Source organism: Leucoraja erinacea, chromosome 8 (assembly GCF_028641065.1).
Source record: "Leucoraja erinacea ecotype New England chromosome 8, Leri_hhj_1, whole genome shotgun sequence".
Taxonomy (NCBI): Eukaryota; Metazoa; Chordata; class Chondrichthyes; order Rajiformes; family Rajidae; genus Leucoraja; species Leucoraja erinaceus.
Genome location: NC_073384.1, coordinates 34,023,920 through 34,047,447, shown reverse-complemented (window position 1 = coordinate 34,047,447; position 23,528 = coordinate 34,023,920). Strand labels below are relative to the sequence as shown.

Below are 23,528 nucleotides of genomic sequence, written 5' to 3'. Positions count from 1 at the left end.
TGTCAACAAAATAGAGAGAGGAGATTTACTAGAATGTTGCCTGGGTTTCAGCAACTAAGTTACAGAGAAAGGTTGAACAAGTTAGGGCTTTATTCTTTGGAGCGCAGAAGGTTAAGGGGGGACTTGATAGAGGTCTTTAAAATGATGAGAGGGATAGACAGAGTTAGAGAGTTAGACAGATAAGCTTTTCCCACTGAGAGGAGGGAAGATGCAAACAAGGGGACATGACTTGAGAATTAAGGGACAGAAGTTTAGGGGTAACATGAGAGGGAACTTCTTTACTCAGAGAGTGGTGGCTGTGTTGAATGAGCTTCCAGTGAAGGTGGTGGAGGCAGGTTCGTTTTTATCATTTAAAAATAAATTGAATAGTTATATGGACGAGAAAGGAATGGAGGGTTATGGTCTGAGCGCAGGTATATGGGACTAGGGGAGAATACGTGTTCGGCACGGACTAGAAGGGTTGAGATGGCCTGTTTCCGTGCTGTAATTGTTATATGGTTATATGATGGCACACCCCTTCCCCCCAATTAATTTAACATCTACTTTTCACAGCCAGAACGTAATTTGTCGAATCATTTCAGTGTAGTTCAGGTTAGGAAGTGCCTACTGATGCTCTCCAGCATTTTTTCCGCACCATCAATAAATCATTTACTTGGTTAGGTCTGGGAAGAATCAGTGTGTACAGAGCATTGGGGTACTAATGGTCCCTACAGCAGCTTGGATCTCACGAGGGCCTCCTTTATTTCTCAAGCAAAACACCTTTTCTTTACTTAATTAAAGCTGTGATTACTCAGCACAAGCAGGGGCAGGCTACTGAAATGGGCAGATAAAATTTAATGCTGAGAGATGTGTTGCGTTTTGTTAGGACCAACATGCAGAAATACTATGAACTCGAGGACATATTTCTATTTTGCATTTGGAGACCCGAGAGATTTGTACATAGCTTGTTTAAAGGTTAAGTATGACTGAGAAAGTAATTTAAAAGTATTTAGGATCCTGGAGGCACTGTGGCATAGTGGTAAAGCCGTTGCCTTTAAGCGCCAGAGACCTAGGATTGATCCTGACTATGGGTGCTGGGTGTATGGAGTTTGTTTATTCAGGGAGTTTATACATTCTCCTGGTTTTCTCTAGATGCTCTGATTTCCACCCACACTCCAAAGACATGCAGGTTTGTAGGTTAATTGGCTTCTGTAAATTGTAAAATTGTCCCTAGTGTGTTGGATAGTGTTAGTGTATGGAGTGGTCGCTGGGCGATCACTGGTAAAGGAAGGTAAGGAAATTGTGAAAAAACTCTCTCACAATGCACTCGCAAGGCAGGATGGGACACTACGGGAGGGAGGGGCACTCCAGCGCTCACGGTGAACAAGGAGTGGCGGCGGCTGCTGGCCATCTGATGCCTGGTGGAGAGGCTGCTGCTGCGGGACGAGCAGGCACCTGAGCTGGAGTGAGGGCTGAGTTCCTGGCGCTGCTCTGCGACCTGGGTAGGTCCTGGGGCAGGGAATGGGAGTGAGGGGAGGAGGATGAGGAAAATGAGGAGGAGGGAGATGGGGTAGGGTCTCTACTCCCCTCCCTCTCTGCCCCTCTCTACCCCTTCCCCCTCCCTCTACCCTTCCTCTCTACTTTACCCTTCCTCTCCACCCCCTCCCTCTCTACCCCCTCCCCCTCCCTCTCTACCCTTCTCCCCCTCCCCCTCCCTCTCTACTTGTTTCTCATTAACATAAAGTTTATTAACACAGCAGCTTCCACCTCACAATAACGTCAAGGGGGTAGGGAGGAGAGCGGGGTTATGGAGGGAGGGAGGGAGTGAGAGAGGGTAGAATGCTGGGGATGAGGGGAAATGAGCCGCGCCTGCACAGTTGGGGGCTATGGGTGAGTGGTGGAATATTGCATTGGGAGAACGGGGCCCAACTTGTATCTATCCTTACAACTATAAAACTGATCTTGTATAAGGATTTGTGTATTTATTTGTTTGTGTATGATCACATCTTCTCTTAAAAACAACGCGGTAATGGTAACATTTTTACATATTCCAACAGAGATTTATGCCGTGAAGTCAAAAATCGCCTTATCTAAAAGTTTAATGCATTATTTCTCGAGTTATTGCCGGGGGGGAGGGGAGGGAGGAGGGAGGGAGTGGCCTGACGTCATCGCGCAACGCCACATGCTAGGTGTACGGCGTTAAGACGGCGCGCAACGCCACGCGCTAGGCGTATGCCCGTCGAGACGCTGCGTACGCCCTCAATGCGCCTGCCGGCCGACAGGCCGTTGAGACGTAGGATTTTCAGACAATGCAAGCCCGAAGGGACGGCGAAAAGCAGCAGGGGGACCAGGCGATCTTTGGCTTCGGCCAGCGTGACAGAGCCGGGTGGGGGGGGGGGGGGGGTGGTGGGGAAGTGCAGGAAGTAAAATCGCTAGCGAAATGGTAAAGATCTCGGCGTTTTTGGAGGAGAGCCGGGGCGGCAGCAGCCGTTATGGTCACGCGGGGCATGCGATGAGAACGTGCCCAGCATGAGACGAAAAAATGAATGAGTGGGAGGGGGGGGAAGGAAGGATTTTATTAAAAATGTGTATATAAAAACTACTACAGTTAAGGAGGAGTGGATATGCGAATGTAAAAGTAAAATCTCTAGCGAAATGGTAAAAATCTCGGAGTTTTAGCATGTGGTTTTGGCAAAGGGACCAACACAATCACAACACACACACACACACACACACACACACACACACACACACACACACACACACACACACACACACACACACACACACACACACACACACACACACACACACACACACACACACACACACGTAGATAGATAGATATAGTTTCCCCAGTTCCTACTCCAATCTCTTTGCGGCTTTTAATTTAAATATTATAAACATTTTATCTCAGTAAGCACTTGTACAGAGCCCATAGTTGGCCAAGAGTAGACATAAGCTGTTTAAAATTGAGTAGGTTCGACATTTCTCATTTATTCATTTTTTTAAAGATGTGGGCTTCTCTAGCAAGGTCAGAATTTATCGCCTTTGAGAAGAAGATGATATTGATCCACCTTTCTGAAGTTCTGCTATACAGTAAACCCTTGATATGGGCATCGTAATGGATTTCCGTTAGAGCAAACGGGCCGACTGACCACCGTCAGGCCAGGCTGCCAATGCCACTCCTGGTCCACACTGCCTCCCAGGCTGCTTCCAGACTGAGCTGCCATGCCTCCTCTGGCGAGTTCTAGACTAGGCTGCCGACACCATCACTGGCCTGTCCCGCCACCCCCGGCTACTTCCAGCCTGGATCTACTGCCATTACCGCTGGCCCACACAACTTCCTCGGCCACTCCCAGGTCGTGCCTGCCACTACCGACCCTTAACTGCACTCCGGCCACCTGCGGGCCTTAACCAATCAACTCACCTGGATCCCAGGTCGAGTTTCAGACCGAAAGTCTGAAGAAGGTTTCAACGCTCCATAGATGCTGCCGCACTCGCTGAGTTTCTCCAGCACTTTTGTCTACCTTTGATTTTCCAGCAGCTGCAGTTCCTTCTTGAAGGAACAATGATAAATTTCCATGTTTGAGGTTTTCAACATATGCAATTTTCATTCGGGGATGTAGGTTCTCTTGCACCTCACTAAGACGGTTACTGCAATGGAAATTTTTTTTTTTTTTGCTGTCTTTCGTTGAGTGTAACTTGGCAATTATTGGGTATTCCATCAGCTTTTCTTGGATGCTGTGTTGTGTGTATTAAGAGCTGGATCCTAGTGTTAATGGAGTGAAGAAGGCCATTACTACATTTCTCACCATCTGATTTTTATTGGGCGTTCAACATTCCTTGGGAAAATGCCCCTTCCTGATTCAGTTATGGCAGAGATAATCTTTCAACGCACTGTGATTTTTGTTTGCATGCTACTTCCACTGCCATCTTAGAATATGGTCTAGCCTCAAAAACTTCCCTTTTAGATCATTCGGCTCCTTACACACAGGTGGCTAGTTTATATTATTGTCACTTTGCAGAGAACTTTCTGCCATTTTAATCATGATCTGGGAAATCAAATCATGTCCAAGTTTTGCCCTTCGCTCCTGGGTGAAACAAGGCAATTGGTTCTAAGCCAATAATTTAAGTGTTTCTCTCGCAATTCACTTTTCACGAGTACTCCCTCCTGAGTGTTCAATATTTATGAACCCCATAGGTGATCCACAAATATCTGTGGGTCTTCTCTGGGTTTGCTGTGGGTATTCTCTGGGTTTCAAGACTTATCCAGTTCTGCTGACAGATTGCTGCCTCTGACCTCTCTTAGAATCTGGTATTTTATATTCTGGAAGATATTTCCTTCTCTTGTTGAAAGTGCTGGCAAACCCCAAACATCTTGGGTGTGAAAACGACAAAAATCATTCTTCTTTGCTCTCCCTCCTTCCATCCATGATTACCAGCTGCCAGAATTCTGCTACCAGATAGCCGACTAAATTGCTCAAGATAGATTTCTTCAAACTGTTTGCAGTTAATTCATAGTACCTTGCCCTCCATAATATTTGGGACAAAGACCCATTTATTTATTTGTCTCTGTATTTCACAATTTGAGATTTGTAATAGAAAAAAATCACATGTGGTTTTTGTACATTTTGGTTTCCCGTGTAGAAATTACAGCTGTGTTCATACATAGTCCCCCCATTTCAAGGCACCATAATGATTGGGACACAAGGCTTCACAGGCATTTGTCATTGCTCAGGTGTGTTTGATTGCTTCCTTAATGTAGGTATAAGAGAGCTGTCAGCACCTAGTCTTTTCTCCAGTCTTTCCATCACCTTTGGAAACTTTTATTGCTGTTTATCAACATGAGGACCAAAGTTACACCAATGAAAGTCAAAGAAGCCATTATGAGACTGAGAAACACGAATAAAACTGTTAGAGACATCAGCCAAACCTTAGGCTGGTCAAAATCAACTGTTGGAATATCATTAAGAAGAAAGAGCACTGGTGAGCTCTCTAATCGCAAAGGGCTGTGCATCAATGCTCCCCATCCAACCTGACGGAGCTTGAGAGGATCTGCAGAGAAGAATGGGAGAAATTACCCAAATACAGGTGTGCCAAGCTTGTAGCGTTATACCCAAGAAGACTTAAGGCTGTAATCGCTGCCTCAACAAAGTACTGAATAAAGGGTCTGAATATTTATGTAAATGTGATATTTCAGTTATTTCTTTTTAATTACTTTGCAAACATTTCTGAACACCTGTTTTTGCTTTTTTTATTATGGGGTATTGTGTGTAGATTGATCAATTAAAAAAAAAAAAAGAATTTAATCCATTTTAAAATAAGGCTGTACCGTAACAAAATGTGGAAAAAATGAAGGGGTCTGAATACTTTCTGAATGCACTGTATCTTCATTGATGATCCAACTGCTGATGTTGTAGCACAATGAATTCTGAAGTGTATAGACACATCCTATCTGCTCAAGTTCAAACAAATGCCTCAAAACTCATTGGCGGGCGGTTCATTCTACAGCAAGACAATGATCCCAAACATACTGCAAAAGCAACAAAGGAGTTTTTCAAAGCTAAAAAATGGTCGATTCTTGTGTGGCCAAGTCAATCACCCAATCTGAACCCGATTGAGCATGCCTCTTATATGCTGAAGAGAAAACTGAAGGGGGAGAGCCCCCAAAACAAGCATAATTAAAGATGGCTGCATTACAGGCCTGGCAGAGCATCACCAGAGAAGACACCCAGCAACTGGTGATGTCCATGAATCGCAGACTTCAAGCAGTCATTGCATGCAAAGGATATACAACAAAATACTAAACATGACTTCTTTCATTTGCATTACATTGCTGTGTCCCAAACATTATGGTGCCCTGAAATGGGGGAACTATGTAAACACTGCTGTAATTTCTACATGGTGAAACTGAAATGTATAAAAATGGCCTTATTAAAATCTGACAACTTTAGGCACTACATGATATTTTTCTATTACAAATCTCAAATTGTGGAGTACAGAGGCAAATAAATAAATGATGGGCCTTTGTCCCGAACATTATGGAGGGCACTGTATGTCGTACAACAAATTTACATTGTGGTGAATCTTCTCACCCAGTTTAGCTCAGTTCAAAGGAAACCTTTGAAAAGGTTCATAGGTAGCATCAAAGGGTGCCAATATTAATTTCCATCATCTGCTTCCAGTTCTGTCCTGCTTTGCCGATCCTCAGTTGGGGTCCCCAGTCACTATTTACCTCCCCAACCCATGGAGTTCCAATGGACATTAAATCTAACATTTCTTTACAAGAAACATGCCCTTTCAGTTCCACGATTTGCCTTTTCAAAAGAATTATGTTTGTGCCAACTCTGCAATCAATGCAAGAGGAACAAATGGGTAAATTGCATATCCGGTGATAGAGTGGTGAGGCAACAGCACTACCCACTGCGCCACTTGCTATGAGATCTGTAAGTCCTGAAAGACGGCTTTTACTTTATCCCTTTCTGACTTCCTTTCATTTCTTTTCTTTGCACTCTGTGCTGGCTCTCCATCTATCGCATTTTCCCTTTTTATTGCTGGCACCTTTGGATATTTGCCATTTCCTCACAATGGAAGTACTGAACAATATTTTTACCCTTTTGTCTTGGCTCTCTCATGCCTTCTGAGTCTTTCAATAATTGATTAATTACTACGTCCTTTCCTGCTGTCCTTTGTTCCAACCGCAACACGTTTTCCTGTTTCTCTTGCCTCTGACCATTCCAAATTCTTAGAACAGAATTCCTCACCACACAAATATCTACTGCACCTCTCTCTTGTGCATTTATTTTACAAGCACAGTATTTCATTATCCAGTCAGCATCAGTTTACTCAATTTAAGAACGTTCTTTGTCATTAATTGTCTTGAAAAGCAAATTCCTGTTACAGTGGCCAAATATGTGGAAACAAGTGTCTCTTTTTATTTAGTTGTTCCTTTTTCTGAATTTCATTTGTTATTTGCAAACAAGACAGAGAACTGGAATTCCTTACACAAATTTTTTTTTAACGTTTGTGCAGTCCCTTTCTACAAATACCACCTTTTCCTATTTGTATTTCACTTAAACTACTGGTCCAGCAGCAATTTTCCAGCATCCTTGCGTCCAGAGCCTTGCCATATTATCTATTTTGCCGGAACAACAGAGGTCACGTGAAAATGTCACAACATTACACCTCTGACCCACCAATTAAACCCCTCCCGTGTCTCTAAAGCTCCATGGACTGCTAGAAATTGAAATAAAACAAATATTAAATGTAAACTAAATTTACAGCAAAACTTGTATTTCTTTCACGGGCAGCCTTTGCATTGTCTTTGGAAGTTCCAACGAGGGTCGGATCAGCGTCCGCCCAATCGGCCACGGAAGTCGGCTACGGAAACGATTCTCTGGCTCTGGCTGCGCTGGAGTACCAGAGCCATGCCTGCAGTGGGGCAAATTCGAAGGTAGACACAAAATGCTGGAGTATCTCAGCGGGACAGGCAGCATCTCTGGAGAGAAGGAATGGGTGATGTTTCGGGTCGAGACCCTTGTTCAGACCTGCCGATCGGCTGCGGAATTCCCGATGAGGTCAAGATTAGCTCCCTCACCTGGCCTAGGTGCAACATTTTCTGGAGGACTTCTAGGTGGGGATTTCAAGTGCACTCTCGTAGTTTTGTCTAGATTAAAGGAGGCGCCGGACCATCAGTTGCCGGAAAATCAATGGTGGACCTGTAATTACAGATCCCAATGTGGCTAACAGTTGCTATCAACAGTTGTTTCTCAGTCAGTCTGGGATGAACAGACATTTTTGATTTCAACCACTTTGGTTGAAGAGTTGTCTGGCAATGTTCAACTGCCTCAGTAGTTCAGTATCAATATTCACACCTCACTATCGGTATCCGCATTGGAGATACATGATCAGTTCTTGATTGACTACCTAGCCTGTACTCTGCGAACTCACTGATTTCTGTACATTTTACTCCATTGTTATCTTGTTGCATAGACTGACGTTGCTAGCTCGCAATGTTAGCTTTCGCAATCTGCTGTCCTGTTGTTATTTTATTAATTCGCTTTCGAGCAAAGTATGCAAATTCTTGTGTAGGAAGGAACTGCAGATGCTGGTTTAAACCGAAGATAGACACAAAACGCTGGAGTGGGTCAGGCAGCATCTCTGGAGAAAAGGAATAGGTGACGTTTCAGGTCAAGACCCTCCTTCAGACTGAGTATCGGGAAAGGGAAACGAGATATGAACGGTGAGATTGAGAAAGATAGAACAAATGAATGAAAGATATGCAAAAAAACAATGATGATCAAGGAAATGGTCCAACAATGGTCCATTGTTGGCTCTGAGCTAGGTGATGAGTGATATAGACAGTGAAACTCAACAGGACAACAGTGAAACTAGTACGACGACTAGGGTGGGAGAGGGACGGAGAGAGAGGGAATGTAAGGATTACTTGAAGTTAGAGAAATCAATATTCATACCTCTGGGTTGTGAGCTGCCCAAGTGCATTATGAGATGCTGTTCCTCCAACTTGCGTGTGGTTGGTAACTTGGTTTGGCCATACAGCAGTAAATGCAGGCAATGAATTTCTATTCCACTGTTTCATTCTCCCTTTCTCTTATCACTGTCTCTTTTGTCTTTCAGTTAGCAAATTGGTCAAAAATGTAATGACCAATAAAATACTGAAAATATCTAAAGTAAATGCACTGTTGATATTCTGTCAGGAAACCTGCTGCCACCAAAGGACAGAATTAATTTGGTCGGAATTCAAGTCATTCTTGTCTGTAAAAAATCAACATTTCCTCAATTAAGCTGAATGATACTTCCACGCTTTGTAAAATATTTTGGTGATGTTTGCAATGTAAAAAATAAATTCCAGAATAATTTGCAACTGTATGTAAAGTCTCTTCCAAATAATCAGTTTTATCCTTTTCACGCAGAAAACAAAATCCAACAGTGTCATTTTCAGGCATTTAATTGAGATAATAATTGACATGGATATATTTGGTCGTATTGTTTAAATTATTTTTTATGTTAGCTTGTATCAGATCTAACTAGATGATTACATTGAAAATGTTTAATGCTATTTTGGAGCATGAGTCCATTGATTATGTATTATATTAGTGTTGATTGGTGCAATTTTATTTTATGATTGAATGGAAATGGACATTACTAAATTGAAGATCATAATTATACTTAAATGTTTCCAATAACAGTCATGGATTCATGCAGCTGACCAAAATGCCCCATCAACACCATAGTAATAGCGACATACAGCATGGAAACAGGCCCTTCGGACCAACTTCCCACGCTGACCAACATGCCCCACCTACACCAACCCCATATGTCTGCGTTTGGCACATACCCCTCTAAACCTGTCTTATCCATGTACCTGTCTAAATGTTTCTTAAACTTTGCAATAGTACCTGCCTCAACTACCTCCTCTGGCAGTTCGTTCCATGCAGTGAACTATGTATTTGCACTCCTGGATCCCTCTGCTCTACTCTCAAGAGCTCATCCATTTCTGTTCTACTTGTAAACAAAGATTGAAATATATTACAAAAATATCTTTGAAGAGATAACTGCCAATGTTCTGTAGAACAGAACAGGAGAACACAGGAACAGGTCCTTCAGCCCACAATGCCTGTGCTGAACCTGATGCCATGTTAAACTATTATACTCACCTGCACATAATCCATATCCCTCCAGTCCCTATGTAGAATACATGGAAAATTACATCAAATCTTATGTTTCAAAATTTATTATGTGTTTTTGGCTGGCAGGTGGTCCATTCTGTTATCCAGTTGCACTTGTTTCTCTCCACTTGCCAACCTTTATTTTTTCTACCTGTGCACACTGTTGTACAAAATTCCCTCATGATTGAAATCATGAATAAAGTTGATAAATTACATATCATTAACACTAAAAAAAATAATTGGTTTTGAAAGCTGATTGAAAACTATTGAAAAATGTTTTTAATTAAATGCATTTAAAATAGTCATAAAAAGTTGTACAGAAATAATACTAAAAAAGGGAACAGATTAACCAGCAGTGATGAATGTTGAAATAAGGACAAAATTGAAACTGAATTTGAGATCGTTGAAAGAGAAATAAGAAAAGTTTGGGAAAGCAACAAATCAAATTGGAAGGGTCAAAATAAGTCACAATACAAAAATGTTTAACCATATAACCATATAACAATTATAGCACGGAAACAGGCCATCTCGGCCCTACAAGTCCATGCCGAACAATTTTTTTTTCCCCTTAGTCCCACCTGCCTGCACTCGTACCATAACCCTCCATTCCCTTCTCATCCATATGCCTATCCAATTTATTTTTAAATGATACTAATGAACCTGCCTCCACCACTTCCACTGGGAGCTCATTCCACACCGCCACCACTCTCTGCATAAAGAAGATCCCCCTCATATTACCCCTAAACTTCTGTCCCTTAATTAATGAGCTGTTGTGTATATAGCTGTATAGGTATCTTTAAAAATGAATTATGTTTAAAGAAAACATAATTAGAGAAGTATTCAACGGAGATACAAAAGAAAATTCAGGATAGTGATATGCTTTGTAGCATATACACAATATATTTAGAGTAGCATTCAACTCAACTGAAGTGTATAGGTATAACTGTGTCAAGGGTGACACCGTGCGATACAATCCCATTTTTAAAGATACCTATACAGTTATATACACAACAGCTCATTCAGTACCATTTTTCGCTTCGAATCGGGAATTGTGAGAAAGTCTGGTTTAAATCTGGACAAGCAGATTTGGACTGACTCCCCATTCGAATACTTAAGGGAGGGCACTGGACTGTCAGAGCAAATATGAGGTTTTAATTCAAAGCCCAGTTTGGTCTAGTAAATGGGTGTAAAAGGTTTAGTTTAGTTTGGTTTAGAGGTACAGGGCGGAAAGGCCCTTTGGCTAGCGATTCCCGCACATTAACACTATCCTACACACACTAGGGACAATTTACACATACATCAAGCCAATTAACCTACCTACCTGTACGACTTTAGAGTGTGGGAGGAAACTGAAGATCTCGGAGAAAACCCATGCGATCACGGGGAGAACATACAAACTCCATTCAGACAGCACCATAGTCGTGGTTGAACCCTGGTCTCCGTTGCTGCAAGCGCTGTAAGGCAGCAACTCTCCCGCTGCGCCACTGTGTTCTAAGGAATAGTGGGAGATTTATCCCAAGTGACCTGATCTATATTTATCTGACACTCAACATCACTAATGCAGACTGAACATGAATACATTTGTTTGTAGGAGTTTGCAGTATTCTTATTTGTTGCCAGTGAACACACTGCAAATGTCTTTACTCCGTGTTTTGGGGGCAATCTGTGCTTGTTAGGGATAATATGTAAAAATCTCTTTTTACTTTGATTCATATTGTCTCAGTCTGATTTAGCTAATAAAAACATATGATGCTTTCAGAAAGGTGCCTGGTAATTGATTAAAGACCAAACTTTACAGTTGTCATTCTTAGCATAATTGGGACAATCTTCACTCCATTCAGTGTTAACCATATAACCATATAACAATTACAGCACGGAAACAGGCCATCTCGGCCCTACAAGTCCATGCCGAACAATTTTTTTTCCCCTTAGTCCCACCTGCCTGCATTCGTACCATAACCCTCCATTCCCTTCTCATCCATATGCCTATCCAATTTATTTTTAAATGATACTAATGAACCTGCCTCCACCACTTCCACTGGGAGCTCATTCCACACCGCCACCACTCTCTGCGTAAAGAAGTTCCCCCTCATATTACCCCTAAACTTCTGTCCCTTAATTCTGAAGTCATGTCCTCTTGTTTGAATCTTCCCTATTCTCAAAGGGAAAAGCTTGTCCACATCAACTCTGTCTATCCCTCTCATCATTTTAAAGACTCTCTATCAGGTCCCCCCCCCCTTAACCTTCTGCGCTCCAGAGAATAAAGACCTAACTTATTCAACCTATCTCTGTAACTTAGTTGTTGAAACCCAGGCAACATTCTAGTAAATCTCCTCTGTACTCTCTCTATTTTGTTGACATCCTTCCTATAATTGGGCGACCAAAATTGTACACCATACTCCAGATTTGGTCTCACCAATGCCTTGTACAATTTTAACATTACATCCCAGCTTCTATACTCAATGCTCTGATTTATAAAGGCTAGCATACCAAAAGCTTTCTTTACCACCCTATCTATATGAGATTCCACCTTCAAGGAACTATGCACGGTTATACCCAGATCCCTCTGTTCAACTGTATTCTTCAATTCCCTACCATTTACCATGTACGTCCTATTTTGATTTGTCCTGCCAAGGTGTAGCACCTCACATTTATCAGCATTAAACTCCATCTGCCATCTTTCAGCCCATTTTTCCAAATGGCCTAAATCACTCTGTAGACTTTGGAAATCCTCTTCATTATCCACAACACCCCCTATCTTGGTATCATCTGCATACTTACTAATCCAATTTACCACACCTTCATCCAGATCATTGATGTACATGACAAACAACAAAGGACCCAACACAGATCCCTGAGGCACCCCACTAGTCACCTGCCTCCAACCCGATAAACAGCCATCCCCCATTACCCTCTGGCTTCTCCCATTCAGCCACTGTTGAATCCATCTTGCTATTCCTGCATTTATACCCAACAGTTGAACCTTCTTAACCAACCTTCCATGAGGAACCTTGTCAAAGGCCTTACTAAAGTCCATATAGACAACATCCACTGCTTTACCCTCGTCAATTTCCCTAGTAACCTCTTCAAAAAATTCAAGAAGATTAGTCAAACATGACCTTCCAGGCACAAATCCATGTTGACTGTTCCTAATCAGACCCTGTTTATCTAGATGCTTATTTATATTGTCTCTAAGTATCTTTTCCATTAATTTGCCCACCACTGAAGTCAAACTAACAGATCTATAATTGCTAGGTTTACTCTTAGAACCCTTTTTAAACAATGGAACAACATGCGCAGTACGCCAATCCTCGGGGACTATTCCCGTTTCTAATGACATTTGAAATATTTCTGTCATAGCCCCGGCTATTTCTACACTAACTTCCCTCAATGTCCTAGTGTTACTGAATTATTATTTGGATGTTGGGATCCTGAATGATTAGTTACAAAAACAATTGCAGAACCACAAGGCAGTGAACTGTCCACAGGTTCCAAGACACATGGCTCATTTTTAATATTTGAAATTTAGGTTTGTATTCAGCTGTGTATGGGAGGCATTCCATTTAATCTTTTTTTGGCACTTGAAAAAGAAACATGACTGATTTTGCTTCAATCTCCAATCCAAACTTTGCCAAACATTCCAAATTCATCAATTGATTTGCTTTAATCCAGAGAATGAAACTTCATTAAGTAATCCACCAAAGGGATCTGGTATATACAGTATATGGTTTTGACTCGAGGTGCTAAGTTTAAGATTTAAAATGAATTGTCTTTGTTTATTTTACATTTCATAGTTTCATACACAAGGATTTCAATTGTAATTTATATGAAGCACACATTTTTATTTTTGTTGCCACAAAGGTAAACCCGTGGAATGCCTTTTAATAACTGAAGCTATTTATAAGATATCGTCTAAGTATTTACTATTTGTAGTTTTGCTATTACTTTTACCTTAGTAGCATATTCCAGGAATTTTTTTCTTTAAACGATTTTATGTGATAATTGAAATACTAACCATTTTATCACATGCTGGAGTAATCAACCAAGTAAGAATTGTTAATAGTGATGGAATGCAGAACTGTTTGTCTATGATTATAATATAATTCAGTATTTCATTTTTATAATGTTTGTCTGTACAAATTCCTTTTTATGCTTTTGGGGCAGTGCCACAGTACAGTATAATAGTCTGAAATATGTATATATTACATGAAATATAAGCTAAACAAATAGTTTTAATTATCACTTTCTAACTGCTTTAGTCTTCAATAGTTTAGCACTAGTTTTGAAAGTTAATAGTTCTAACAAATCTGTATGAAATTAAAACTCTTGCGTGCAATTCATTATGTCAATTATTTCAATTATTTTTAGTCTGAAATGTGAATTGCTCTCTGTTGAGCTCATTGAATAGAGTAGTCACTGAAGGTTTGTGATAATGTTGATAATTATGCTGGGCATGAGATTAGCACAGGGCATTGTGTTGCACCAAGTTTTGGCTGAGTGATTGCATTGAACGAAAAATGGCATTGCCCATGAATGCACAGTTTGTCCCACTGCCAAAGGACAAAAGACTGGCAGAATAAGCATCATGACGTATTTTTGGTGAGCCAAGCATTTTATGCCTGATATATCAAAGTTGATTTGTGCGATCTACATATTTTATAGGTATGTTAATGCTTACTCAGTTACTGAGTTAGTGTTTTATGGGTTATGTCTCTAGAAGTGGAAAATGAGCTTTGTTGTTATTCAGTTGAAAAGATGAATTAATTTTAGAACAATTCTTCATGTGGTTAAGAAACAGCATCATTATTTGAAGTAAACACTATGTAATAGACAATAGGTGCAGGAGTAGGCCATTCGGCACTTCGAGCCAGCACCGCGATTCACTGTGATCATGGCTGATCATCCACAATTAGTACCCCGTTCCTGCCTTCTCCCCATATCCCTTGACTCCGCTATCTTTAAGAGAGCTATCCAACTCTCTCTTGAAAGCATCCAGAGAATTGGCCTCCACTGCCTTCTGGCAGTGAATTCCACAGATTCACAACTCTCTGGGTGAAAAAAAATTCCTCATCCCTGTTCTAAATGCCCCCCCCCCCCTTATTCTTAATCTGCGGCCCCTGGTTCTGGACTCCCCCAACATTGGGAACATGCTTCCTGCCTCTAGCGTGTCCAATCCCTTAATAATCTTATATGTTTCAGAAGATGCCCTCTCATCCTTCTAAATTCCAGTGTATACAAACCCAGTCGCTCCATTCAACCAACATATGACAATCCCGCCATCCCAGGAATTAACCTTGTGAACCTACGCTGCATTCCCACAATGGCAAGAATGTCCTTCCTCAAATTTGGAGACCAAAACTGCACGCAATACTCCAGGTGTGGTCTCAATCGGGCCCTATACAACTGCAGAAAGACCTCTTTGCTCCTATACTCAATTCCTCTTGTTATGAAGGCCAACTTGCCATTAGCACTCTTCACTGCCTGCTCTACCTGCATGCTTACTTTCAGTGACCGATGAACAAGGACCCCCAGATCTTGTTGTACTTCCCCATTTCCGAACTTGACACCATTCAGATAATAATCTGCCTTCCTGTTTTTACCATCAAAGTGGATGACCTCACATTTATCCACATTAAACTGCATCTGCCCACTCACCCAACCTGTCCATGTCACCATGCATCCTCATAGCATCCTCCTCACAGTTCACACTGTCACCCAGCTTTGTGTCATCTGCAAATTTGCTAATGTTACTTTTAATCCCTTCATCTAAATCATTAATGTATATTGTAAATAGCTGCGGTCCCAGCACCAAGCCTTGCGGTACCCCACTAGTCACCCCTATTGCACCGCTATCAAACTGATGTGGGGATGGGAAACTGTAGAACACTTTTGTTCATTGTTTAGAATTTGGGCATTGCTGATGAGGCCCAGCGGTTATTACTCCCTAGTTGTTCTTGCTGTAATGGTAATGAACATTCACTTTGAACCAGTGCAGCACTTCTGATGAAGGTACTCCCATATTGCTCAGTGCAGTGCTGGAGTAACTTAGTGGATCCGGCAGCACCTGAGAAGGAAATGGAAGGTGATGTTTCTGGTCAGGACTCTTCTTCAGACTGATTATTATCCCAGATTGCTGTTGTGGAGAGAGTTTAAGAATTTAGAACCAGTATCAGTGATGGGATGGCGATATGTTTTTGAATTGGGAGGGTATAGCTCAGAAGCTTCAGTAAGGGGAAATTGGAAAGCCATGCACCAGTTTACATTGTTCATTCAGAGGTGGAGAGAGTTAGCAGATTCAAATTCCTGAGCGTCAAATACTGAATTAATATGAAGGGTAATTTTTTTCACCTCACCTTTGGGATTCGCTTTTGGTCTGTGTTGTGACTGATGAAACAATAGATCAGGAGTTAGACACCAAATGCTCGTGTAACTCAGCGGGTCAGACAGCATCTCTGAAGAAAATGAATCGGTGCCATTTCGGGTCGAGACCCTTATTCACATCAAAGAAGGATCTCGACCCGAAACGTCATCCATTCCTTTTCTCCAAAGATGCTGCCTGACCCGCTGAGTTACTCCGGTATTTTCTATCTAACTTTGGTGTAAACCAGTATCTGCAGTTCCTTACCTCACAAGTTCAGTAATTTACTTGTCCTGGTGAAGTTTAGATTCTGCGTATATCACCAACTTATTGGTGACTATGTGATGCCTCATGACACTTTAAATGGCACCCTCCATTACTTTGCTGAAAATTGAAAGCAGCTTGCTTCTGCTGGAACTTGTCAAAGTAGACAAATCAGGCTTCTTGTGGATAGGGCAACACTGGGTAAATTTCCTCAATGTTAATTGAATGCTAATGTTGTTATGTGCTGGTATAGCTTGACATGGTTGATTCTGAAACGTTTTCAGTATTGCAGCTGGGATATTGCCTGGTCCCAGAACCATTTATATATACAGTGCTCTCAGCCATTTCTTGATGTCCCACAAAAAGAATTAAATTGGCTGAACGATGGTTTTCGGCGAGTTGGGATCTTGGGATCTGCGGCATTACTATTTTGTAAATGTGTGGATGGATTTTTCAGCATTAATTGCAATTGCCAATTATCTATTTCAAGTAAGAATTTAGTGATGAAACCAATTTTCACATTCCTTTCAATGCATTTCAGTTTAACATTTGGATCATTATAAAGACACACGATTGGGTAAAATCATGAGGAAAAATCAACCTGCTGGAGGAACTCGGTGATATTTTGTGTGGGGGGCTTTTGCAGACTGAAAAATGGTCCCGACCTGAAACGCTGTGTGTCCATTTTTCTCCACAGATGTTGTCTGGTGTGCTGTGTTCCTCCAGCAGTCTATTTTTTTGCATTCAGATCAGTGTTTTTTGAAAAGAACTAAAGCTGCAGTTCAAAGGCTGAGTGATTATGATTTATCACTTTTTTTTATATGTATGGTATCTCAACCTGACATTGTAAAGTAACTATCTTGCAATTAAATGCTTTTATAGTCAGTAGACACAAACGCTCAGAGTTCATGCATCAGGAAACTCTGATTCTGAAAACTATATAAAAAGCCTAGATAGTGCTATGAAGATTTGTAGGATATCATATCAAAACATTTTCTTATCGAATTGTTGTCTTGTTCTTTGAATGCGAACACGTATTAACCTGCCACACACTGGAAAAGCCTCATCTGTATTGAAAATGAGTTGGATTTTTTTGAGAGAGATCCCAAATGATTTCCTAATTTTTCAGATATCTTTAATAGAATTTATGAGCTGTTGTTTAATTGTGTTCTGGTAATAAATGATCAGAACTTCACCATGCAAATGGCTGGATCTCGCAGGTTATAGGTTGATATTGCATTCATAATTAATGCTATTTAACTCTTTACTCTGTAGTGAATCCTGGAGTTCCATGCATACACAGAAAGATGGACGTCAAGGATTTACTGATAGATTCAAAAGGCCAAATTTATAGATTTCCTGCGCTTACTAAATTGAATTGATTGAATACTTTATTGTCACATGTGTCAAGTCACTGAGAAATGTTTGGTATAGCTTGCATACTCAAGGTATACCAATAGTTGCCACGTAAAGGGGGCTTACAAAGTTACAAAGTAACCCACACCAAGTTTTAAAATTTCAGCATGATGAAATAAGCTGAAGCATGCAAGGTCCAGAAACCTGCCCACTTTCCAACTCCCGGCCCACACTCTGAACCATGTTTCTGGTCGCATGCCTCATCCTCCCTCCAGCTGCAAAACCGTCCCACATTTCGGAGCATTGCTGTTCCCACACCAGACACTGGCTGTGAATGCACTCTCTCACCATCTTACTGGTTATTACAGGAGAAGATTCTGGAGGATTGTGCAATATTTACCAACACTCCCAGTAATACATGATCAATTTGTGAGCATGCAAATCTGTGAATAGTATGTAAGAGGATAACAAGGTGCAATATGACAACGCGTATTTAATGTTAATTGGAACAAGATATGAACAGTGCAAAAGAGCAAGATGTGCGAAAATGTAGATGTTTCATCCACAGGTGAACTAAATTAGGAAACTACTTTTTGCAACATCCTCTCTCAACTGCTACTAAGGTTTCTGTCCTTTTCTTTCTCAACCACTCCTACGATAAGCCAGAGAATTTTCTAGCTCTGAGAATTAATTAAGAATTACTCGATGAGTTTTCTGTGCGGAGGGATCTAGTTTTTGTGTGAGAATGGGTTCCTGCAACCTGCCGCAACAGAAAACAATACCTCCGCTTATTGTCACCTTCCAGAAAAATACATTGTTTCTTTTTTATTGTGACAAGTTAAGCATTTTCAACTGTCTTTGAGATAAATACTGCATGGGCCTGCCTTAACATCCCTTTTGTTCTGCAGAGATCAGCAGAGTGCGGAAAGATATGTACAACGACACATTAAATGGCAGCACAGAGAAAAGAAGTACAGAATTACCAGATGGTGTGGGGCCTATTGTACAATTACAAGAGAAACTGTATGTGCCTGTTAAAGAATATCCAGATGTAAGTATAATGTTCATCTAAAAAAACAATAATGACACTATTTGGTTATTAATGAAGCTATAGTGATTTGGAAGACCATGAGTTCTATTGTGTTTGTGATCATTCACAAAACCTCCATATTCGCAGTGCTTCAACATGGTCTTTTCTGGATGGTACTGAACTGTGCTGCTACTTACTTTCACCCCTTGGCCCATCCCCACCACGGCATCAACTTTGTCCTTTCCCTTGGCCGCAACCCGCCAAGTACTGTCGGAACATAAATCAAATTATCAATTAGAAAATGCCTCTCTTCCACTTATTCCCAAACTGCAATCTCCCACTTATCCTTTCCCTCCATCCATTCAATCTCTCCCCTTTATCTTTTATTCCTAGTTTTCTCAATCTCTCTGCAATCTGATTTGATCTAATCTGGTGTTTACATTTTTTACATGACTTTGAAGTGAACTAGAGTATTGTGTTGCAGTAAGGCTCAGTCACAGACACCCAGAGCAGTTGAGCAGAAAAGGTTGATAGAACTTTGAGCTACGTTCATACTCCCTCATACTACCATGAAACATCTTGTACTGACAAAGGTTACATACAGCAATAAATGCAACTAATGTACAGTAAATCTCCAATATCTGCTACCCTCCTATTTGCTGGGACCATGGTTCCTGCATTCCCTTTCCACTCATGGGCCCGAGTGCTTGCTCTACTACTCACTGGAGCCCCGATTCCTGTTCTTGCTTCCACTCAGTGTGGTACTGGTCCTTCTTTTTCCACTTATTGGGTATTGGTTCCCATGCATCTTTCAATCATGGCGCTTTTGATTCTCCACCATCTTTAAATTCACCAGGAACCACTTTCTGTGCTAATTTCCACTTGCAGAGTTCCTGGTTTCTGCTCACCTTACCATTCAATGAGGTACCAGTTTCTGCTTTTGCTTCCACTCATTGGGGCAATTGTCCCCATCGTCCCTTCCATTACTTTGGCCCTGACTTCCCCCACCATCTTTAAATTTACTGGGACACAGTTTCCGTGCTCCTTTCCACTCACTGGGGGACTGGTTCCATCGCCATCTCTACTGGGGCCATGTTCCTACACTCCCTTGAAACTCAGCTGGTTCTAATTCTCATGCCTCCTTGAAAGTTTCAGAGATATCATTGGCTGTGCTTTCTTTCAACCTATTAGTTTCACTAAAGAATGTACCGTTCTATTGTGTAACACTTTTTGTGTGGACAAAAGCTGCCGGTATGCACCTTTAATGAACGTGTGTAGACACAAATTGCTGAAGTAACTCAGCGGGTGAGGCAGCATCTCTGGAGAGAACGAATGGGTGACGTTTCGAGTCGAGACCCTTCTTCAAACTGATGTCAGGGGAGGGGGCGGGACAAAGATAGAATGTAGTCTGAGACAGTAAGACTAGTGGGAGAACTGGGAAGGGGATGGAGAGAGAAAGCAAGGGCCATCTGATGTTAGAGAAGTCAATGTTCATACCGCTGGGGTGTAAACTACCCAAGCGTAATATGTGGTGTTGTTCCTCCAATTTGTGCTGGGCCTCACTCTGACAATGGAGGAGGCCCAGGACAGAAATCCCCTACATCGCCGAGCCTGCGCTTGGTCTCGCCGATGTAGAGAAGTTGACACCTGGAACAGCTGATACAGTAGATGAGGTTGGAGGAGGTGCAAGTGAACCTCTGCCTCACCTGGAAAGACTGTTTGGGTCCTTGAATGGAATCGAGGGGGGATGTAAAGGGACAGGTGGTGCATCTCCTGTGGTTGCAGGGGAAAGTACCTGGGGTGGGGTGGTTTGGGTAGGAAGGGACGAGTTGACAAGGGAGTTTCGGAGGGAACGGTCTCTGCGGAAAGCAGAAAGAGGTGGAGATGGGAAGATGTGGCCAGTAGTGGGATCCCGTTGGAGGTGGCGAAAATGTTGGAGGATTATATGCTGTATGCGACGGCTGATGGGGCAGAAGAGGGACTGTCCTTGTTACGAATGTGGGAGGGGGAGCAAGAGCGGAGCTGCAGGATATCGAGGAGACCCTAGTGAGAGGTTCATCTATAATGGAAGTGGGGAACCCCCGTTTTCCTAAAGAATTAGGACATCTCCGATGCCCTGGTAAGGAACATCTCATCCTGGGCGTAGATGTAGCTTGGAGGGAGGAATTGGGAGTAGGGGATAGAGACAGCTCCAACAGTCTAAAGAGGAAGCCTGCAGAAGCCTGTGGGACGACAGATGGCGCAATCCGCTAAGTGTTCACCTTGGCACCGAGACAGGTATGTAAGATGCTGAATCCCGATTGGAGTGCATACTGTCGTTTATTCCATCAAAACTGGGGCAAAGACGGTAACTTCATCCACCTTTGCCTGTGTGTAATGTAAAGTAATAATGTGAAGCACTTTGGGGTCAATGCAAGTTGACTAAAAATGTGCTATATAAATAAGATTATATATAAATAAGATTATTATAGGAGCGGGAATGCAGACCTCTACAGGCAGGCAAAATACACGCTGAGAAGAGGAATCAGAGCTGCCAAGGAAAGGTACTGAGAATTTGAGGAGCAAGTTCAACAACTATGACTCTTCTTCAGTTTGGAGGAGGCTTGCACTTGCAGCATGGCTACGCTGACAAACAACCCCGCCTTTGGACAATCATCAGCTGACCAATGACCTCATTTGCAGATTTCAGAAACGTAACCCTGGTGGCACGCACACCCCCTCCCCACAACACAGCCGGGACGGAGGTGGAACTGGACCCTTTTACTACCCTTCCTTCCCAATCAACACTTCTACTAAAGCAACCTCAGTCTTGGAAAGACAATACCTCTACTCTGTCTAGAACACTTCACAGCCCTCTTCAGCCTGAGGAGACTGCAAAGAAGGACCCTTCTACACCCATTCCTCCCCAATCACCAAATCTCCAGGACTGGCAATATTTCCCCCTTTAGAGCAAGCTCTTACCAACGAATAACTGGTATGGCAACTGCTCTGTCAACCAGTCCCGGCAGGCACTGCAGAGGGTGGTGAAAATTGCCCAACGCATCACTATTGTCCACGCTCCTAAAAAGGCGAGATTTCTGTCTTAAAGCTACAGGCCTGCGGAGGGACGCCCTGCATCGCCAAGGACCCTTGAACCATGGACTGTGCTGGCCAAGCTGAAAAATAGGCGCTACAGGTCTCCTCCGTTGCTGACCCTCAGTAGTTTCAGGATCAGGCTTCTTTCCTGTGGATGTCACTCAGTAAAACGTACCTCGGTGACTGCACTTCATCCCCCCCCACCCCCCCAGGGGGACATATGCAAGGGTTTTTTTATTTTTATTCAGCTCTGCTATGTCGCTCACCAAGGGAGCCAAGCTACTATATTCTCAAACTGTTCCGAGTTGACTGTGCCTGAACCCCCCCTTGAATGGATCAATCTGAATCTGAATCTGACAGGAAGCAGCCTGTGAGGCTGGGAAGCACATCTCACAATGGGCAAAGTGTTCAGCATAGCGAGCTGCGAAGGTAGCCAGTTCGAATCTCGCTTGGATGATTGCATACTGTCGTTGTGTCCTTGGGGAAGAGCTTCTCACCTTTGCCTGGATGAATGTAATGTAACATGTGAAGCAGCTTGGGAGAAACTCAGCGGGGTGCAGCAGCATCTATGGAGCGAAGATTATATATAATACGTTTCGGGCGAGAGCGGGAATTCAGACCTGATACAGGGGCAGGCAAAATACACGCTGAGAAGAGGAATTAGAGCTGACAAGGAAAGGTACTGAGAAGTTGAGGAGCAAGTTCTCAGCTAGTGACTCTTCTTCAGTTTGGAAGGGCTTGCATGAAATCACCAGCTACAAGAGCAAAGCACCCCGCTCTTTGGACAATCATCAGCTGACCAATGACCTGAATTTGCAGATTTGACAAGCAGAAACGTAACCCTGGTACCCCCTCGCCCCTCCCCAACCAACACAGCCAGACTGCAAAGTCGGACCCTGGACCCACTCCTTCCCAGTTGAACTTCACACCTACTTAAAGGGAGACTCAGCTTGAAAAGCGGACCCGAGCGGAGGTGTCTACCAACACTTCGCCCAACCTCCGCTGGTCTCACCGATATAGATCTGCACATCTAGAGCAGCGGACGCATAGATGACTGGCAATATTCCCCCCTCTACTCTCAACCTCTCTATTGCGAATAACTGGCTCTAGATGTCAGCAGATCTATATTTTCAACCAGTCCCCTGGAACCTGTACTGTCCGTTTCCCGCTTCAAGTCTTCACTATTGTCCCTGTACCTAAAAAGGCAAGGATTTCTGGTCTTAATGACTACAGGCCTGTCACACTGACCCCTGTAGTCATGAAGACCCTTAAAAGGTTGTGCTGGCCAAGCTGAAAAATATCACAAAAACCCTGTTGGACCCTCTGTAGTTTGCATATCAGGCCAATAGATCTGTGGATGACGCAGCCAACCTGGGCCTGCACTTCATCCTTCAACAGCTAGACTGCAGGGGGACATATGCAAGGGTTTTGTTTGTTGATTTTAGCTCTGCATTCAACACCATTGTGCCAGAGCTACTATATTCCAAACGTTCCGAGTTGACTGTGCCTGAACCCCTCTGTCGGTGGATCACCAGCTTCCTGACAGACAGGAAGCAGCCTGTGAGGCTGGGAAAGCACATCTCAGACCCGCAAACCCTCAGCATAGGAGCTGCGTACTCTCCCATCCCCTCTACTCTCTCTACACCAATGATTGCACCTCCACTCCTCTGTCAAGCTTCTCAAGTTTGCGGATGACACAACGCTGATTGGACTGATCCAGAATGGGGAGGAATCTGCCTACAGACAGGAAGTGACACAGCTGGTGTCCTGGTGC

The 23,528-nt window shown here is 42.6% G+C and overlaps 1 protein-coding gene across 8 annotated transcripts in view; it reads left to right on the top strand.

The window, feature by feature from the left end:
- The window catches only part of LOC129699535 (KH domain-containing RNA-binding protein QKI), a 425,418-nt gene that overhangs the window by 110,469 nt on the left and 291,421 nt on the right, over nucleotides 1-23,528 (top strand). For all 8 annotated transcript variants that reach the window (XR_008723871.1, XM_055639415.1, XM_055639419.1 and 5 more), the window contains one exon: nucleotides 18,558-18,700. Coding sequence is in view for 7 of the 8 variants with exons in the window: in XM_055639415.1 (XP_055495390.1) it covers nucleotides 18,558-18,700 (143 nt within the window). In the remaining variant the exon portion in view is untranslated. The remainder of the gene's footprint in view (nucleotides 1-18,557; nucleotides 18,701-23,528) is intronic.